This window comes from Liolophura sinensis, chromosome 13 (assembly GCF_032854445.1).
Source record: "Liolophura sinensis isolate JHLJ2023 chromosome 13, CUHK_Ljap_v2, whole genome shotgun sequence".
Classification (NCBI taxonomy): Eukaryota; Metazoa; Mollusca; class Polyplacophora; order Chitonida; family Chitonidae; genus Liolophura; species Liolophura sinensis.
Genome location: NC_088307.1, coordinates 23,118,332 through 23,136,586, shown reverse-complemented (window position 1 = coordinate 23,136,586; position 18,255 = coordinate 23,118,332). Strand labels below are relative to the sequence as shown.

Sequence of the window (18,255 nt, the reverse complement as noted above, 5' to 3'; positions counted from 1 at the left end):
CATGTTAAATCGTAAAGCCTTGGCCTCGCTGGATCTTGAGGATTCTGGGGGTACTGATCACTATCCGAAGTGATAGGACTGACACGCATGAATGTATACTTGGGGTTTATCGTCATACTTAACATTTTTTCAGTAATATGACGACGAGGAGTGATTAGGTGTGTGTACATATCATGTGTCTTCTTGTGACAGGACGACATCATGTGGCCAAATTTGCTGTCACCGCTGAAGTATCATGCTGAAGACACCAGACATGACACCCTACCGAGTCACATTATACTGACGCGGGGTCAACCAGATCTAACCTTGGTCTAACCTCTCAGTGGTGGGCGCCAAGGGAGACAGCGGCAAGTACCATTTTGAAAGTCTTTGGTATGACTCGACCCGACTTTGGTCCTGATACTGACACGTGAACGCGAGTCTATCTGATAGCTTGCAAGTCTCGCTTATAACCTCGATTTCACCTGACATGAATTGACCGGGATTCTCAACTGTAGGGCCTGTCTTTTACCCCATCCGTAAAGGATGTCCTTGGTGCTGTTTTGTGGCGAAGACTCTCCATTCGCTCATGGTGTACAGCTACTATATGTGTTAAAAGGAAAGATGACATAAATAATAATTTAACATTTCTTATTTCGAAGAGCGATGGTAGCAAACGGCCACAGCCATTTCGGTTTGATGTAGTTACTCTTACGAGGCCATGGGATACGCCATGTTAGAAAAACCGGAAACACCATGTCGCGTCCCTGCGTTCTTGGGTTATTGACATAACCTGGGACTAAAAATTAAAAACATGGCGGCACCATTAACTTTTTACGCGATTTTGTTTACATTGAACTGGGATATCTCGGTTAAGCTAGAAGCATCACAAAAATAGAACGGTATGTTTTTAAACTTCCCGTGGGATACTTTATCGATACACATACATATATTTGGTTAAGTGTTTTATTTTCTTTGAAATGAGAAACGTACGAGTTGTGGGTTCAAACCCGGCCTTGGACAGCGATATTGTGGATAGTCCATCTCTTAGTTCAGTGGTTTATGCCAGCCTATCCACCCCACATATGGTACCAAAGTTCAGTGGTTTATGCCAGGCAATCCACCCCACATATGGTACCAAAGTTCAGGTGGTTTATGCCACGCTACCCACCCTACATATGGTACCAAAGTTCAGTGGTTTATGCCAGGCTATCCACCCCACAAATGGTACCAAAGTTCAGTGGTTTATGCCAGGCTATCCACCCCACATATGGTACCAAAGTTCAGTGGTTTACGCCAGGCCATCCACCCAACATGAAACCAACCACCACAGTACAAGTGAAAAATTCTTGAATACGTCGTTAAACAGCAATCAAAGAATTAATTAATTAATAATTAATTGTTATTATCATTGTTGACCACGTCATGGCTCAAACGACGCACTTAAAACTAAGATGGAGTCATTGGACTAAAACATTTAACACGCATCTGCAAAAAAGAAGCAACTGAATCGTTGCACTTTATTTATTTTAAAGTTATTTTGCATTAGTTTCGCCTGTGTCAACAGTCTTTCAGCAATCAATTAAAGGATAGATATTTTGAGTGATCTCCAATCTGTAAAATATACATATATCTATACGCTTCCTATCATAAGTTAAACAAATATAGGTGTACGACAAGCCGAAAAACTTCGTGTGAGGCTTTTGACAATAATTTGACAATATTTCCTTTCAAAGAATGGAAGATAAGTGTCAAAATCTTCATAGAGAGAATAAATTAGCACTTCGTTTCAATGTAGTAAAATAGAATAACCTCGATGCCATATTTCTTATCTCTCTTGAACAAAATATATAGGAACAGATGTTCCACTCACACTGCACTTTGATGCACTTTGTGTCCTCTTCGATTGTTATATTACTGCTACATTGTATACATTACACATTGTTTACTGACCTCTCCCACCCTTCTCTAGCCTACACGATCCAAATTTGTCAAAGTGGAATTTGTTGGAGTTTAAGAATGATCTTTGGATTTAAGTTCATCCCGCATTAGAAAACAATCGTGCCAAAATTTAAACTGGACCAACTTTTGGTCATTTACTTATCTAAGTATTTCGCCGATTCAGCTAACTACTGGTCAGTTCCATAGGCCTACATGAGATGGAAGAAATGCAAAGCCCAAATGACAAAATTAAAGTGGTATGCGTAACGCAGATCAGTCCATTCTCGGGAACGTGGTCTCAATGGGTGAAGACGTCACGAAGTGGGAATAACTCGCAGCACGTTTGAGGGCATCAGTGTAATCGCATCGCATCTAACACTTTTCTTCAGGGACCCAAAATGGTTCGGTGATTTTTGTCGGGGGTATACCTTCCCACTCCCCCTGGGAAAAGAAAAGCAACAAAACATTTTTTTTAATCACCTGTGTTTTTGTCTAATTATTTATTATTTATAATTTCTATATATAGCATTACAGAAGTTCCATTCTTTTAGTCTTTTCTTGTGGGCGCATCTCTTTTATAGCCTTTTAAATTACAAGTCTATGAGTCCATTCCGGACGCTCGACATTAATTAGTTAGATAATTCATTCATGATTTAATGAATTTTATTTGGTGCTGCAAGCCGTCCCCAATGCATTTCCGACGTAGTGCCGCGGTAGATCCAGCGAGAACCACATGTTAGTGGTAGTTCTCTGTTACTCTGTGCGTTCAAGAAATAATCTGTTAAAATTAACAGACGGTCTGCTATCTGAGTGCTAGAATACATTCTACCTAGACAAGGGATCAACATATTGCAGTAGATTATTATGTTAAATATAGACGAACAGAATATTATATATGCTGAATATGACACAATACTGTGTTGTAACAACAAAATACATTCTAGCATCACTCTGATATCACGCAGACTTTCTGTTAAAAATAACAGATTATTTTTTTGAGTGTACATCTCTGTAGGAAAGTCTCACATTGGAACTACTTTCAACAAACATGAATGCACTTACAATTCAACAATGTTAACAAAACGTTTAGAACACTCTCTCTTTAAAATCGTTGAAATTGCTCCAGCCCACAGTTTCACAGGCCATGTGCCTTTATTTTTCAGATACTTGCTTTTTGTTGAATAACGTCAGAATAAAGACATTTGACCTATTCTGATACAGGCGCCGAAATGTGGCTCTAAACGTTAGCGAAGCGGAAAACCAGTATGGTTTTGGCAACTGATTGTCCGCTCGTACGCATGCTTACTGGAAATCTCCTGCCAGACGACATGTTGCACTGCATGGAGAGAGGAGCGGAAGCGTAGAGAGAGTTTAACAAGTGCACGTTCAGTGGGGTCCATTTGATGGATTGATAGTTCTCACGGTCACCGTGACCTGGAGACGTCCTCTCCTCACTCCACCTGGCGGCAAAGGGAAACAACCATTATAAATCAGAGTAAGTGGCGCATGGCAACATACATTGTAAATGAAATCAGATAATTAAGAATATAGTACGATATACATAGATTAATTATTTCATTAGACAATAAAATCTCTCTGCGGGGTAAGTCCTTCATGCCTTAATTGTTTGATTTCCATACCGATATGGCTTAACCTATTTTATAGTATAAAACGACCTGTCTGACAGAGGACTTTCGTACATCAATGAAACCTGTTGATCGCTTCTCTTTGTATGATTCCGTCCTATTTTCGTACCTTATATACTTTCTTAGTTCTTTGGTAATTTGTGTTAAACGTCGTTTTGTGAATTGGTCTTGTGATTTTTGACGAGGAACATTCCTTTTTGGTTGACGGCTGGTATACCAATGTCTGTTTCGATTGCATAGACTAGCACTGTTTAACTGATCTCGACTAAAACCCACCTACTTGTTTATTTCCCATATGCAAATAACAAATCCGGATGCCAGAATTTGATCAAATGAGATAATCCCCGCGAATGCTCTTTATAAACATAGAAATAAAATTCTTTTCTAGATTTGAATTCTGACTTTACAAGATATTTTGTCCACTCACTTGTTAAGAAATCGGAAGAAACTGTGTAGAGCGTTGGTTGTGATGGAGCTTTTACAGACTTCGAGTTCTACAGCCGGGTAATAATGCACGTAATTTACACACATTTCGTCCGTAATTGCAAATCCACCCTGCAACAAAAATACCGTAGAGAGTTCAAATCCAGCTTCCGCTGTTGTGGTCTTACATAAGGGTGAGTGGCGTAGCTTCTCCTTGGCTTTGTTTGTTTTCATCCACTCAAAAATCTACTGGTAATCCTACAGTGAAATTATTTATATTTGGTAAAACAACGATTAATTCTTGGTTTTCAGTACAGATATATTTCCAGTAAAACTCAAGACGTGTAATTCACGTGTAATACTTGGTCGAATTAAAGAATGTATTAAATATGTGTAAGTTAAAGACTCAGTCTTACTATTGTAGCATTCTGTCTGTCAATGGTGTTGTCAACACAACTCGTGATGAGAGCGTCTCCCTGGAAGACAAGAAAACATAAGAATAGAGATGATTTCTTGACTGCGTAATTCCTCTGTGATTTAAATGTACTTTATTTGTTATTTATTAGATTCTTGTTTTACGATTTACTCAAGAATATTTCACTCATACGACGGCGGCCAGCCTTTTGGTCGGAGGAAACCGGGCAGAGCCCGGGAAAAACCCACGACCGTCCACAGGTTGATGACAGACCTTCCCACGTACGCCTTTGTGATTTACAAACATAGTAATGCGCTATTTGCTCACCAAAATAAAACAATAATAAATTTCTTATTTGAATAATCATTCAAACTTTGTGGAAGAAAAGTGTTGGTATTACCATGTAATACACTTTTGGCTGATTTTAATGGTCCTTCCGGACTTCAATGGCAGAATTACCTCCGATTTCTTATTTAATACCTTTAGTCAAGCTTCGTAGTTTACCGTTAAATCGTCAAGTACAACAAGAGCTCAAATCAATGACGTCATGAAATTTTTATGTTACGTCTTATGATCCCATGACCTGCACTCGTACATTTTACTACTCCACTACGAAAATAAACTTCATTCATTCAGACTATTAGAATTTTTAATAGATTCAAGTTTGACCAATGTTGGGAAGAAATTAAAGGCAAAGAACACACTTGCATGAAGTACATGTTAGATGAAATACCGTTATACCGGAAATAGTTTGGTGTATTATTTTAGAATATTTTTCAACCTAGTAAAACACATTTAAGACTGTGGATTTTACTGTGGCCTTTTCTGACCATATTGGGAGAAGTAATGTCAACTTTTCTTCATCTTTTTGTCACTTGACACTCATATAGATTGCTATATTTCATAATTCAATATGTATCTTCATTTAGAGCTATTCAACAAATGCACCTTAAAAGGAACGATTTCAAATCATAAATATTGCTGTGACGTCACTGATACTCTCTGGTTCCCAACAGAGCATAACAGAATCCTATGTTTTAATTGAATTTTAGTCCTCCAGAACAATTCTAAAAAAATAAATCAAACTATTTTCCTGGACAGTGTTTCATGGTATTTCATCTGATAAATACTTCATTTCAGTGTTTTCTTTGCCTTTTAGTTGAAGGTCTTCACAATTGCCCTTTTAGGATTTTCTATAACCCCAACTTCAACTTTAAAAAACCGCAATGTATAACGACTCTTTACCGGAAGTACACGAACGGGTTTTGGTAATAATCGGATTTCTTGGAAATGCGGACTGTAATGATTATCCCGGTTCAGCTCCGGCAATTCCTGGCCATGTCGGACATGTTTGGTGTATGCCTTCTTTCCGGTCAAGTGAGTGTGAAGCTGAGAAGCAAATATGTTGATCCCTTGTCTAGGTAGTCCCTGGAAATTCACATTGAAAAAAAAATAGCCCAAGGAAACAAATATTGAATCAATATATTGTTAACATTTATTTAAAAAAATTTAAACAATTTAAATTCCCCAGCCGTGGAGATTCAAAGTCCCTACGGAACAACTTAGTAGACACTAGCAAAACCGTGTTCGAGTCCCAATTATAGTCAATACAATACAAAAGTATACATGCAACAGTATAGTATTCAATATAAAATATATACATCACAGAAAAGAAAATCACAGCAGCAAGGAGGGTGTGATAAATGGTAAACTGTCACATGTAACCGGTGAAATACGGCCTCTTCTCGATTTACCTTAAGGTTATATTCTATCTGTTAAGGTAAATGCTTACATATTGGCAAGTCAAATGCTAGACTCGCACTTGGGCTTAAACAAGACCAAGTACAAAATTGCAGCAGTGTTAACGGGAGTTAATTGCACATCCATGGTCTAATGTTATTCAAAATATTGTGTTGTCATCACATTTAACAAAGTATCACATGAAAGCAACGCAAATCCCTCCATCTGAGTAAAAAAATTAATATACATCCGGGATAGGTACATACCACTCGAGTGCAGTCCGACACGCAGTATCCAGTGAGATGGAAGTGAGGCTGATCAGGTGGAATCGCCATTTTGTTGGTGTACTCTAATCCTAGCTCCATTATACCCGCGTCATACTTCCGGAGTGATGACGTCACGTAAAAACGAATACCTGATTGGTCAATCACGCCTATTTTAAAAGAAATACGATATATTTTTTAAAAAGCCCATCGATGCCACTTGTTGGCGTTTAACATAATCGGTCAAGGCGACACCAAGGTGTATGGCTCCATCTGTTCCGTCGTATCAGCGAAATAAAAAGCACGGTGTAAAGCGGTTTAATGATATAAATGGACTAACTTCAATAACAGAATGGAGATGAAAACACAAAATGTCTGTGACATCAAAAGATTTCCGTATCGGACGTTCCCAATGCTTATTACTAGGCTGGAAAATTTTTTTAAAAAATAAATAGAACTATTTTTATGGACAATCGTTTATGGTCTTTCATTTGAAATCACGTTAGTGTTTTTTTTTGCCTGTTAGCTTTTAAGATCCGTGCTGTGGCTGTTCTAAAATTTTCAGTAAAAGGTGATGTCATCATCAGATCTTTTGTTCATCGTTAGCACGCAGTGTTCGCTTACCAGTCTTCAAGCCAGGGTTATTGTAGTGCACTTCCAGGAGAACATACCGGGAGTAATTCTCTCCACCAATGGGCGATCCCGCTTCATCCGGGTATGGTAAGGCCTGAGAATGATGTTACAAGTAATATGATTGGGTTAGGCGGTATCATTAATATTCAATACATATGTAATTCCTTCGAACTCCCTATATTATTGGCTTTGCTGGCCTAATGGTTAGATTTATTTATTTATTTATTTGATTGGTGTTTTACGCCGTACTCAAGAATATTTCACTTATACGACGGCGGCCAGCATTGTGGTGGGTGGAAACCGGGCAGAGCCCTGGGGAAACCCACAACCATCCGCAGGTTGCTGGCAGACCTTCGAGCGTACGGCCAGAGACCTAGTGGTTAGAGCGTCGGCAGACCTGGGACGGGGCCGGTTCACATCAAAGACTGCTTTGCTTTGCGGTCAGCACTGAGATGAGTAAGGAAACAAGACTGGCTAGCACAACATTACTATAATGTGACTTGGCAAGGTGTCATGTCGGGTGTTTTGGCACGACGTAAAAACCAAAGCATACATACGTATTGTTGTCATAGGTCGGTATCTAGGCTATGTTGGCACTTCCACTGAATGTTAATATTCTATCGACCTTACTCTCTAGGAACTGGTGGTAATGAAAGAAGAAGTAACTGTGCTTGTATCGAAAATTTTTGTGTATAATTTAAAGCAACAGTACCGTTACAATTCCACACAGATGCATATAACTAGCGATATAAATGATATTTAACTATAAGATGATGGCCATTATGTCAGTTGGTTATCAACGATTGTTCAGTCAGGAAAAGTTTGAAAGTACACGTGTAGCCATATTGTCAGTATGTTCTGGTCGGGGGGCCTGCTGGATGGTTCCACAACAACTGTTTACCTTGGCACCCATTGCCCAAGCCCCGATGACTTTTCGACAGCTCTCCAGCCGCGGAGGTTTGCCTTCACCAAGTCCAGGTCCGTTAAAATTCGGGATCCTTGTTTTGGCACCAACCTCACAGTGAAACACCTCCATGTGATGAACCAGGTTTTCGTTCCCTTTTTGGATGATTCCTTCAAACTGGAACAAAAAGTGGACTGGCTCAGTCACCCATGAAACAAGTTTTAACTATCCCGTTTATTGGTGACACACAGGATAACTTGTATGAATAATATGTGGAAATATAATAAGCTAAATAAAGATAGATGGAATTTGCAGAAACATTTTGCAGAGATGACAGTAAAGCATGAATTAAAGTGGAAAGTGCAGACCCAAAAATGGCATATCCAGGCCCTCAATTAAATGTTAAGAAAACAGCAAAACACTTCGTCCTTTAAAAATACGGAGAAGACATTAACAAAATGTTTCATATCATTTCTACGAAAAATGGAGAGCAAAGGAATCAGAGAATAAAGACAAAGCCTCAAACCTGAATGATGTGATGCTTCTTTCTAAGGGGAGGTAACTTTGTCCTGTACCACCAGTAGGTTGTCTCTTTGCCTGGTACTCGTACCTGTTGAGTCCAGCAGATAATTCTTTGTTTTTATCGTTATCGTTAACAATCCCCTGTTGTTCTTGAAGCATTTATCTTTATTATAAAATATCACACAACAATTCTTACAATTGCTGATATATGCTACCGATAGTAGTTGGAAGGTACCTTTGTGGTAATGGTTGTTTATAACATCGACATGAAGGTCAATGATAAATCCACCAAAATGTGTTTTAACGTAAGAAAAGAAGTGTATAGCCAGAAATGATATGAATGGGAAAACACAAACATGTAGCCGGTGTATATTTGATGCTTGATCGTAAAAAATGTTGATTTTCGGGTTTCGTTCAATATATTTATTTATTTATTTGATTGGCGTTTTACTCCGTACTCAACAATATTTGACTTATACGACGGTGGCCAGCTTTGTGGTGGGAGGAAACCGGCGATCGCCCGCAGCTTGCTGCAAGACCTTCCCATTTACGGCCGTTCATGCAATATAAGAAACAGCCTTGTATTTTGTCAGAGACTATTTTAACCACCAACCTTTGGCGCCAGTATATCAAATGTCCACGTGTCACGTGGCAACAAAGGGGTCGGTATATCAGGTTTCAGAAGCTGCACGCGTTGAAGTCCCGGATGCAGTGACGTCACATTGACACCGGAAACGGATTTAGGATTTCCACGGCCGACGAAATAGATGATATGGGTGGTTCCATTCTGAGAAAGATCAAATATCTGACGATTTAAATTCCTAAACGCAGTACTGGAATATTTTTTGCCATGTTTTATTTCCTTCATTGACTGATGTTTAATGTCATAGTGCAGAAACGACATTAATACATATTGGTGGAGGAAAACCGGAATGCCAAGTGTAAACTACCGCCCTTTGTCAGGCACCTAGCAAACTTTTTAATTAAAAGATGCATTCTGACTAGCGAGATTGAATATAGAGCCTGGAAACCTCATTTGTCATTGACGAAGTAGTCGAACAATGCATTAGGTGAATGATTCAAAGACATGTACTAACCGATTTTCAAAAGGAAATGATATCGGTACCTACACATATGCATCATCCTATACAATTAGAGTTTTAGACTGCCTGAAGATGAATCCTGTACAAGGTGTTCGTCAATCACAGGAGTGTCGTTGTACCAAAAAAGACGGCTATGGGCAGAAAGCACAGCCGTAAGAATAACGATAGCAACGGCGATGACAATATGTCCTCATGAATCGATGATCGCATCATGAATTGGTCATGTATGGGCCTTCCTGGAGACGAATGTTCCACTAATGGCACAGCAATAAGGAAGACCTGTTCTCATCAATTTATCACGCTTCTCCTTTAATGAAAACACTGGAGGCCATTTGTCGAGAAAAACAAACGTGATATTGCACAGCGAGCACGCATGAGCGAGCATATGTTTCCGGATCCGTTTCCAGGCCGGATATTGCCCTAGCAGAAGCCGAGACGCCTGGCAAACAGTGGAACACTTGGCATGGCGAGCGTTATTGACTTTGTTCTCCGGGAATTCAAGTGTCTTGGATACGCCGGTTCTCTATAGATTTTAATATCTGACTAAAAACTGTACAACATTTTTACGAAAAAATCTTCTATTTTGGAAAACCTCTTTTGAGAAAAATGCTCCGAATGTGGGTAAATTTATCTGCCTTAGCAATAAAATTAAATTAACTCTTCGACACATGCAAGAAAAAGCTACGAAAACATATTTTCAGCTGTGACAAAGGGCTCTCTAGAAATCGGCCTGAACGTTTGCTTGTCTCTTTGTCGGTCTGTTCTTCGGTTTGCCAACTATCACACTGTTGTCGCTGCTCCAGTCTTACGATCTAGGCTGTAATCTTTTATATTGTATTCCTGCATAAACCAGGATTCACCTGATAGGGTGGCCCCTTTGTATTGTTTTAATGTGTTTAAATGTTATAACACTACTACATTCTGAGTAATTCTAGAGCACTGACGTCTAATGTACTGTATTTAACATCACTGCATATTTTGATTTTTTTTTTACATAATTCTGCTTCACCCATAGTGCTAGGAGGCGTGTACTATTTAACCATTTACACGAACAGTTAGAATAAAGCCCTGACTTTGGTAAATTGACAATAGGCCATACAGCAGATATTCCGAATTTGTGGATATTTTTCAAAAAATGATACTTACATAACTGCGATCTAAGTTATTGGTGGAGGAAACAGGTTGTACTCGATGAAAACCACCGCCCTGATATACCTCCTGGTGCAAAGCCGAATCGAAAGTTTAAACTGAGCATGTGACGACATTGATCAAGAACTCAGAAACTTCTGGTGGGTGCCAATAGTCTCCCTCTACAGGTAGTTTAATTTATACTTATTTCATTTATTTATTTCCCTTGTGCTTTTTTAATTAACAAAGTGGAATCTTACATCAAAGACGTATCCCCCGTCACAAGTCTCGAACTTCCGGCTAAACACGAGCTCTGTCTCGTGACCACGTGACCATGCGTCGGTCAGGTGATAGTCCTGCTTCCTGTCGATGTGTAAACGTCCTGTGCTGTCTGTATAAGCATCCTGAAAAAAGCCCACATATGTTTTCCGCCGAACAAACGATTGACAACGAAACTGTTATAAATGTGACAAACGTAATTGTTAACAAGACGGTATATTCTCAATCGTGATTATGAAATGACCATCAAAAATGATCAATTTTTTTACCCCCCCCCCCCCCCCCCCACCTTTTTCCGTCAAGAACAGAGAAAAAAATATGTGTAATTATATTATTTACTGGTTTCTTCCATTTTGACCCATTAGGAAATCCTCGCATTTAGGACACAATTATTCTGCAAGAACCTTGGTTCCATATAAATGTAATGTAATTTACGCCACAGATCTAGGCGTCAAAATAGACCTTCCAGGTCAAAAATCGCAAGGACAGTTCCTAAAAACAACGTTCAACACAAAAAACAGTACAACTGGAGGCAAAGACTTTATTTTCAATGTCGTAACAAAATCACTGTTCAAACCACAATATTGTAGAGCAATAAGGACGAAGTCCGACGGTAAGTAGATTTTTGGAATTTTTAAACTAAGCTGTTACTGTACTGAACTAGATATTTTCTATATTTCGCGGAGCGGCGTGTTGGTAACTTGCCGCATATATTATGCTGTTTGTACATTATGCAGGTTGTACATTATGTTGTTTGTACATCATACTGTTTGTACATCATGCTGTTTGTACATCATGCTGTTTGTACATTATGCTGTTTGTACATTATGCTGTTTGTGCATCATGCTGTTTGTACATTATGCTGTTTGTACATTATGTTGTTTGTGCATCATGCTGTTTGTACATTATGCAGTTTGTACATTATGTTGTTTGTACATCATACTGTTTGTACATCTTGCTGTTTGTACTTCATGCTGTTTGTACATTATGCTGTTTGTACATTATGCTGTTTGTGCATCATGCTGTTTGTACATTATGCTGTTTGTACATCTTGCTGTTTGTACATTTGCCATCAGAGTTGTTATAGACCTCATCCAGCTAGGATTATTCACGTTTCATGCATTTTCTTAACTGTAATCCATTCTTAGCCCATTTACCAACTGGTAACTGTAATCCATTCTTAGCCCATTTACCAACTGGTAACTGTAATCCATTCTTAGCCCATTTACCGACTGGTAACTCTAATCCATTCTTGGCCCATTTACGAACTAGTAACTGTAATCCATTTTACGATATGGTCAGTCATTATTCTGGAGAGTTTTATTTATTGTAAAATGAACCTCCTGTCTAGAAGTTTGGTTTTAAGACATATACTCCTATCTGTTAGTCATCAGTTTGATTACGCACAAACGATCCATGCGGTATAAATCCGTTTAAAAGAGTTTTATGTTACTGCATGTTAAATGTAATGACAACACGTCATTTTGAGTAATTCTAGATCGGAGACATCCAATAAACTGCATTTAACATCGCTGCATTTTGTTCTAATTCTGTTTAAGACATTGTGCTACATGTTGTGATGTTTAATTTGCTAATATGTAAGCATTTACATGAAGATGTTTTAAAAAAAAACTTCTTAAATATGGAAATAAAATATATTCGCGACTGCTGATAGTAAGATATATAAAGCGGATTGACCATTTTGATGACCCTGGTCCATGCAAACTACACATGATTCTTACACGTTCATCGTAGAATCCAAACAGAAGTGACCCTTTCAGAAAACATCTTGAATACACTTTCTCGTGACTTGTTTTTCCCGAAATGTCTCTGCTATCTAGGCAACAACGCCATCTACACGTAGCAATGTGATTTCAAGGATAGTTACAAAAGGTTAAATACAAATCGTTCATTTTCTGCTCATGAACTTCAGCAAATGAAAAAAGGTTGTATACGATTCAATATTCGGTTTTAAGTAGCCATGTTTCCTTACTCTAACTTCTGAATGTACTGAGCTCCAAGCGAGGCCGAAACAAGTATCATTTTCAAAGTCTTTGGTATGACCCGACCTGGGTTGATCCCTGGTCTCCCGACATTGTGGCGGACTCTCTAACCATATCATTTCTTGAATTTTATATTTTGTGAACCCAGAGTATTTAATTTTCAATCTTGTGGAGGGGGTAACTTGCTGAGTTTACTTCACAAACTCACCTGGAAGAAATGTGTTCCTCTTGAATTCGTCCACACGACAAGAACATCAGCGTTTGTGGACTCTCCATAATCCGAGAATCCCATCCCAAACCACTGGTCTGTGCCAACACGAACTGTTAGGTGGAAATTCACAGTTTCCCGGGGGTAATCCACGTCCCAGGCCAGGTGAAAGCGATGGGTATGGTCCAGATAAGTGCCGTACCTAAGTCCTCGGGACCTGGCTAATGCCGTCTTGTACAGCTGACAGACTGACAGACAGACGGACCACAAGATAACAGTTCCGTAACTCACCATGGCATCCGTGTGTTAGAATTGCTGATAAAGTAGGCTATACCCCGATCTTGATTTGCAACAATTTTGGTAATACAGGTAGCAGATTATTTTCTTATCCCACACCTATGAATGAATCTGTCTACTATGAAGATTAAATAACCGTTACCGTTGAAGAACTGCTATGCTTCTCTGAGTTCAAAACTGTGCTGGTTGTGCACCGCAATAAGAAAAAATAACCGACAGCTTTTGTCATCACGAAAGGCGAACTCTTCCGTAACCTTAATATCACAGCATTATTGTGAATCATAACTCTGAAACTATTTGTTCGGGAACAGAGATATTTAACCTGTGTTGACAGCAAGCAATTGCCAAACCTTCAACGCAAGTCAAAATTTGAATTCTGCGAGGAAAGATCACAGAAAGGGTCCTTTCTTCATGTCATTACAGCATTCTTGAATTCCGAATTCAATTACCTCGCAGTGTTCCTTAATGACCAATTGTTACCAATTAGGCGTAAAGAGGCAATTAAAACCAGGTTCGCAGGACTAATGAAAATGAAGCCCTTTGCTCTCTCTCTGGCGTCTCTCCGCTACCTTGTGGTTAGCACATTCGCGGTGAAAGCCCACAATTAAGACAAAAGCCTTAAGTGCCATATTTCAACGTCTTTACGTCAGTGACACGATGCTCAGAGAACGCTTCCAGCTTCGTAACTTCATAAGGGCCGTTCAAATATTTGTCAATAGTCCGAGTGGGTGGTGGAAAAATCGATCGTTGCCCCCTGGCCTTATGTGAAGACAGAGACGGGCTGTCAGAGAAGCGGACCAATCGTCGACATCGCTGCAAACGGAGCTCTACAATGCCTGCTCTCTTTGGTTCAGACAAGTGACGGTTTCGGCGAATGTAAAATAAAAGACAGCATATGTGGAGCATGCATGGCCCCTCGCATTGTTTTAATGTGATTGTATTTTGATTAATCATTGAGCCCAATGACGTCTACAAAATTCGAACTGCAAACGATCACTTCACTATTTTTACTTAAGGAGGCTTGTACGTTGCTACCTTTTAAGCATTTACATGAACACTTAAAACAAAAACTTGACTGAGGTAAATTGACAAGAGGCCGTATTTCACCCGGAATACATGTAACTATTTGCCAATTATCACACATAAGTCACTGTTCTGAGTTTACTTTCTATGCTGTTGTCTCTCCTGTATAAAGAAAACATGAGGCAAAAGAAAAGCATTTCATTTTTATTCTCGAAAATCATAAACGGAATAAAGGTATTAGATGCCTGTGTTGACATCATTACTGAGCTTAAACCAGTTAATAAGGGTCTGATTTTGTACAGCACTGGCATTTTCCAACTGTCCTGCAGGCTTAAAAACTACTCTTTGCATCTGTTCTTAACTTAAGGTATGGGTAGTCTTAAACTTTCACATGTAAATGTACACTGATAATTCCACGGCAAGTATTTTGTTACAGATTTAGTGAGAAAGAAGAGAAGTCGGGTATATATACGCTACTTTCGATAGGTTTTGATTTGCAAATATTTTCAACAACCATGACTGTTTGTATGAATTCGTCTTCATAGTTTCATATATATCTTAGTTCGTTGTTGGTTTGTGTTGTTCGTATGTTGGTTTTTGGTTAGCAGGTGGTATACGAATGTCTGATTTAACGCCAAGATTTAACCTCACTTTTAAACTTCAGCGAAGTCAGAAAATTTCGTGGCTGGTATTTTTACAATTTCGGACGTATATCACAATGTTGCCCAAGTTTTCGATACACTAGATCCTTTATTTGCTGTTTGTTTTTTTCGTTTAAAACCTTCAGTCACCTCTGATTGTTGCACGTGGAAATGAAGTTATACTGAGACCTAATCATCAGCATGAAATGGATGATAAAGTATAAGGAAAATAATGGGAATGTAACATTTGACCTTTGACAACTTTGGTGTCAAACAAGGCTGATTTGTGCTGATTTGTGTACAAATATGTACAGTGACATTGGTGCATTGATCAAATATAAGCGTCAAGTCCGACATTCATATACCATTCGTAGTTCGTAAAGAGCGTTCCAAGTCGATAATCGCAAGATCCATTTCCACAACAACGTTTAACCCTAACTCCCAAAGACAAAGGTATGTAAGAAATTATACAAATAAGAAATAAAGCCGGTAACACACAAGAGAGAAGCAGTCATCAGTTTTCAATGATGCCGGGCAGACAATGAATATACACTTCCAGAAAATAGGCATCGACTCCATTTTGCTGCAAATTTTCCCCCTCGTTTAACGCCACTCTCAACCACCCATGTATATCACGATGGTGTCTCCCTTTAGCACGGCGGAGTCGTCGCGGACATAATTCAAGTGCTGCCTCACTGGACTGCCATGCCACAAACACCAGACAGGACGGTCCATGTATTCACATTGATTTAGAAGTGTTCCCCGTCATATTTGTCTCGTACTAACACGAGGTGTTAAAAAGATTACCGAAGTATGACTCAAGACTTAAGCTCAGATCTATTACTAACGAGTTTACTTGAGTAGACTTCAGTGCGACGTGAAACAACCATCAAATCTGTCGTAAGTGAAACAGATCTGCACAAATACAAAATTCACGAATTAACTGTTCCAAATGTTGGTAGTGGTATAAAGTTTGTTTAACGGCTTTATTATTTATTTAATTGGTGTTTTACACCATACCCGAATATATTTCACAGAAACAACGGCGGTCGAAACCCACGACCATACGCAAGTTGTTGACAGACCTCCCCACTTACGACAGTACAGGCAGCCAGCATGAGCTGGATCTGAATTCACAACCACTGCAATGACGAGAAGCTCCTGGATCATTGCGCCGCACTAGCACGCTTGGCCACGGAGGCCCCGTTTAGCGGCTTTAAGCCTTGTTTCCACAACATACAAATATCAACCAAGCATGTGAATAAAAAATGTAAAACGTGAATATTATGACCTAATAGGTTGCATATACAGTGCTGTCGGATCCTAACCGAATATACTATCCCCTAAACGTGGCTGGGTCATGCGCTGACGGTACGACCATCATACAGGGACTCTGATCCACTCCCTATGGGCCATCCTGACATCCTGAAGATCGTACGCTCATGGCGGGCCCTTCATGGTACCACCATGGGCGTATTATCCTGATCAGAATTGGCCAGTATTCATACTGTGTTTGTTACGAATTTATTTACGGCAAATCCGTAAAAGAGAAGTATGTTTTCCTGCTCTTCCCGCAAAATTTGTCGGGGACTATTGTGCACGCATACACCGAGCATATGTAATACAATGTACATTTTAATTTATTTATTTATTTGATTGGTGTTTTACGCCGTACTCAAGAATATTTCAATAATACGACGGCTGCCAGCATTATGGTGGGAGGAAACCGGGCAAAGCCCGGGGGAAACCCACGACCATCCGCAGGTGGCTGAAGGCCTTCCCACTTACGGCCGGAGAGGAAGCCAGCAATGACTGGACTTGAACTGGTGCAATGTAGATTTTAAACTTACACGCTTGTACAGATTGGGAACACTCAGTAGCTGTAGTAAATAACCTACAGACACCTAAACAGTTACATTGTTGTAGACTTTTCACATTGAATCGCCCCAAGAACATACATATGTAGCAGTTAAGGTGACGTCATAAAATCATGCTCGGATTGACCGATGTAACATGGTGGCGCCATCATAAACGAATCCTGATCGGATTGTACGCCGATCATACGAATACAACAGAACATGATCCGGCCACTGTGAGCCCACCATACGCCGACCGCGGAGCCATGATGGGCGGAAGGTATTCGGCTGGAATGCGACTGTACTGTAAATGACTAACCTCGTAGTCTTTATCATACAGCTGTAAGATTGGTTCACTCTAAGTAAACTTTGCCCCGTATTTATTTATTTGATTGGTGTTTCATGCCGTGCTCAAGAGTATTTCACTTATACGACGGCGGCCAACATTGTGATGGGAGGAAATCGGGCATGGCCCAAGGCCATCCGCAGATTGCCGCCAGACTTTCTCACGTACGACTGAAAATGAAGCCGGCATAAGCTGTACATCAGCTTACAATGACCGCATTGGTGAGAGGTTCCTGGGTCAATGTGCTGCGCTACCATTGAAGACAATCGTCCGTTGAAGATAATTCATGTCTGTCAAAAGGTTTGAATATAAGCGTCAAGTCCGACATTCCCATACCATTCGTAGTCCGTAGAGGGCGTTCCAAGTCAATAATCGCAAGATTCATTTCCACAACAACGTTTAACACTAACTCCCAAAGACAAAGGTATGTAAGAAATTATACAAATAAGAAATAAAGCCGGTAACAAAGAAGAGAGAAGCGGTCATCAGTTTTCAATGATGGCGGGCAGACAATGAATATTCCAGGCATGAATTCCTTATCAAAGTTCAAATTCGTAGTCCGTGAATGCCAAGCATGTTTTCACGGAGCCTAATATTCACTCTACTGTTTAAGAAAATCTGTATGTTGAAAAAGAAATGTTTGTAACGTCAGCATTGCTTAACTTTCATACGCAACATTTCGAACACACTACACCTCAATTCGACGGTTGTGATGCAAACCGAAGGACATTTTCTAATTGCTGTTAAAATCACTGCACTTTTTGTATACGTAATTCTGCTTAAGCCATGGTGCTCGAGGATGTGTAGGATAGGTAGTTTTTAAACATTTTCCTCAACCGTTAGAAAGAAACTCTGAGATAAATTGACAAGAGGTTGTATTTCACCGGTTACTTTGTGACTATTTC

The 18,255-nt window shown here is 39.5% G+C and overlaps 1 protein-coding gene across 1 annotated transcript; it reads right to left on the bottom strand.

Moving 5' to 3' along the window:
- Positions 1-2,265: 2,265 nt before the first annotated feature.
- LOC135480993 (dopamine beta-hydroxylase-like) lies at positions 2,266-16,318 on the bottom strand. The gene is made up of 13 exons (XM_064760923.1): positions 16,246-16,318; positions 13,188-13,435; positions 10,958-11,101; positions 9,080-9,253; positions 8,471-8,554; positions 7,942-8,121; positions 7,032-7,134; positions 6,411-6,577; positions 5,650-5,832; positions 4,406-4,465; positions 3,994-4,121; positions 3,227-3,380; positions 2,266-2,361 (listed from the first exon to the last, which is right to left on the bottom strand). The coding sequence occupies exons 1-13, from the start codon at positions 16,316-16,318 to the stop codon at positions 2,293-2,295; spliced, it is 1,767 nt and encodes a 588-aa protein (XP_064616993.1). The 3' UTR covers positions 2,266-2,292.
- Positions 16,319-18,255: the final 1,937 nt, after the last annotated feature.

What these genes read in the sequence shown, in the direction of transcription:
- LOC135480993 (XM_064760923.1), bottom strand. Translation starts at nt 16,318, where the DNA reads ATGATCCAGGAGCTTCTCGTCATTGCAGTGGTTGTGAATTCAGATCCA. An exon ending in TGCTGGCTGCCTGTACTGTC is followed by an intron (nt 13,436 to 16,245) that starts GTAAGTGGGGAG and finishes TCTGTCTGTCAG; the next exon opens with TCTGTCAGCTGTACAAGACG. An exon ending in AGAAGCATCACATCATTCAG is followed by an intron (nt 8,122 to 8,470) that starts GTTTGAGGCTTT and finishes TTTTTGTTCCAG; the next exon opens with TTTGAAGGAATCATCCAAAA.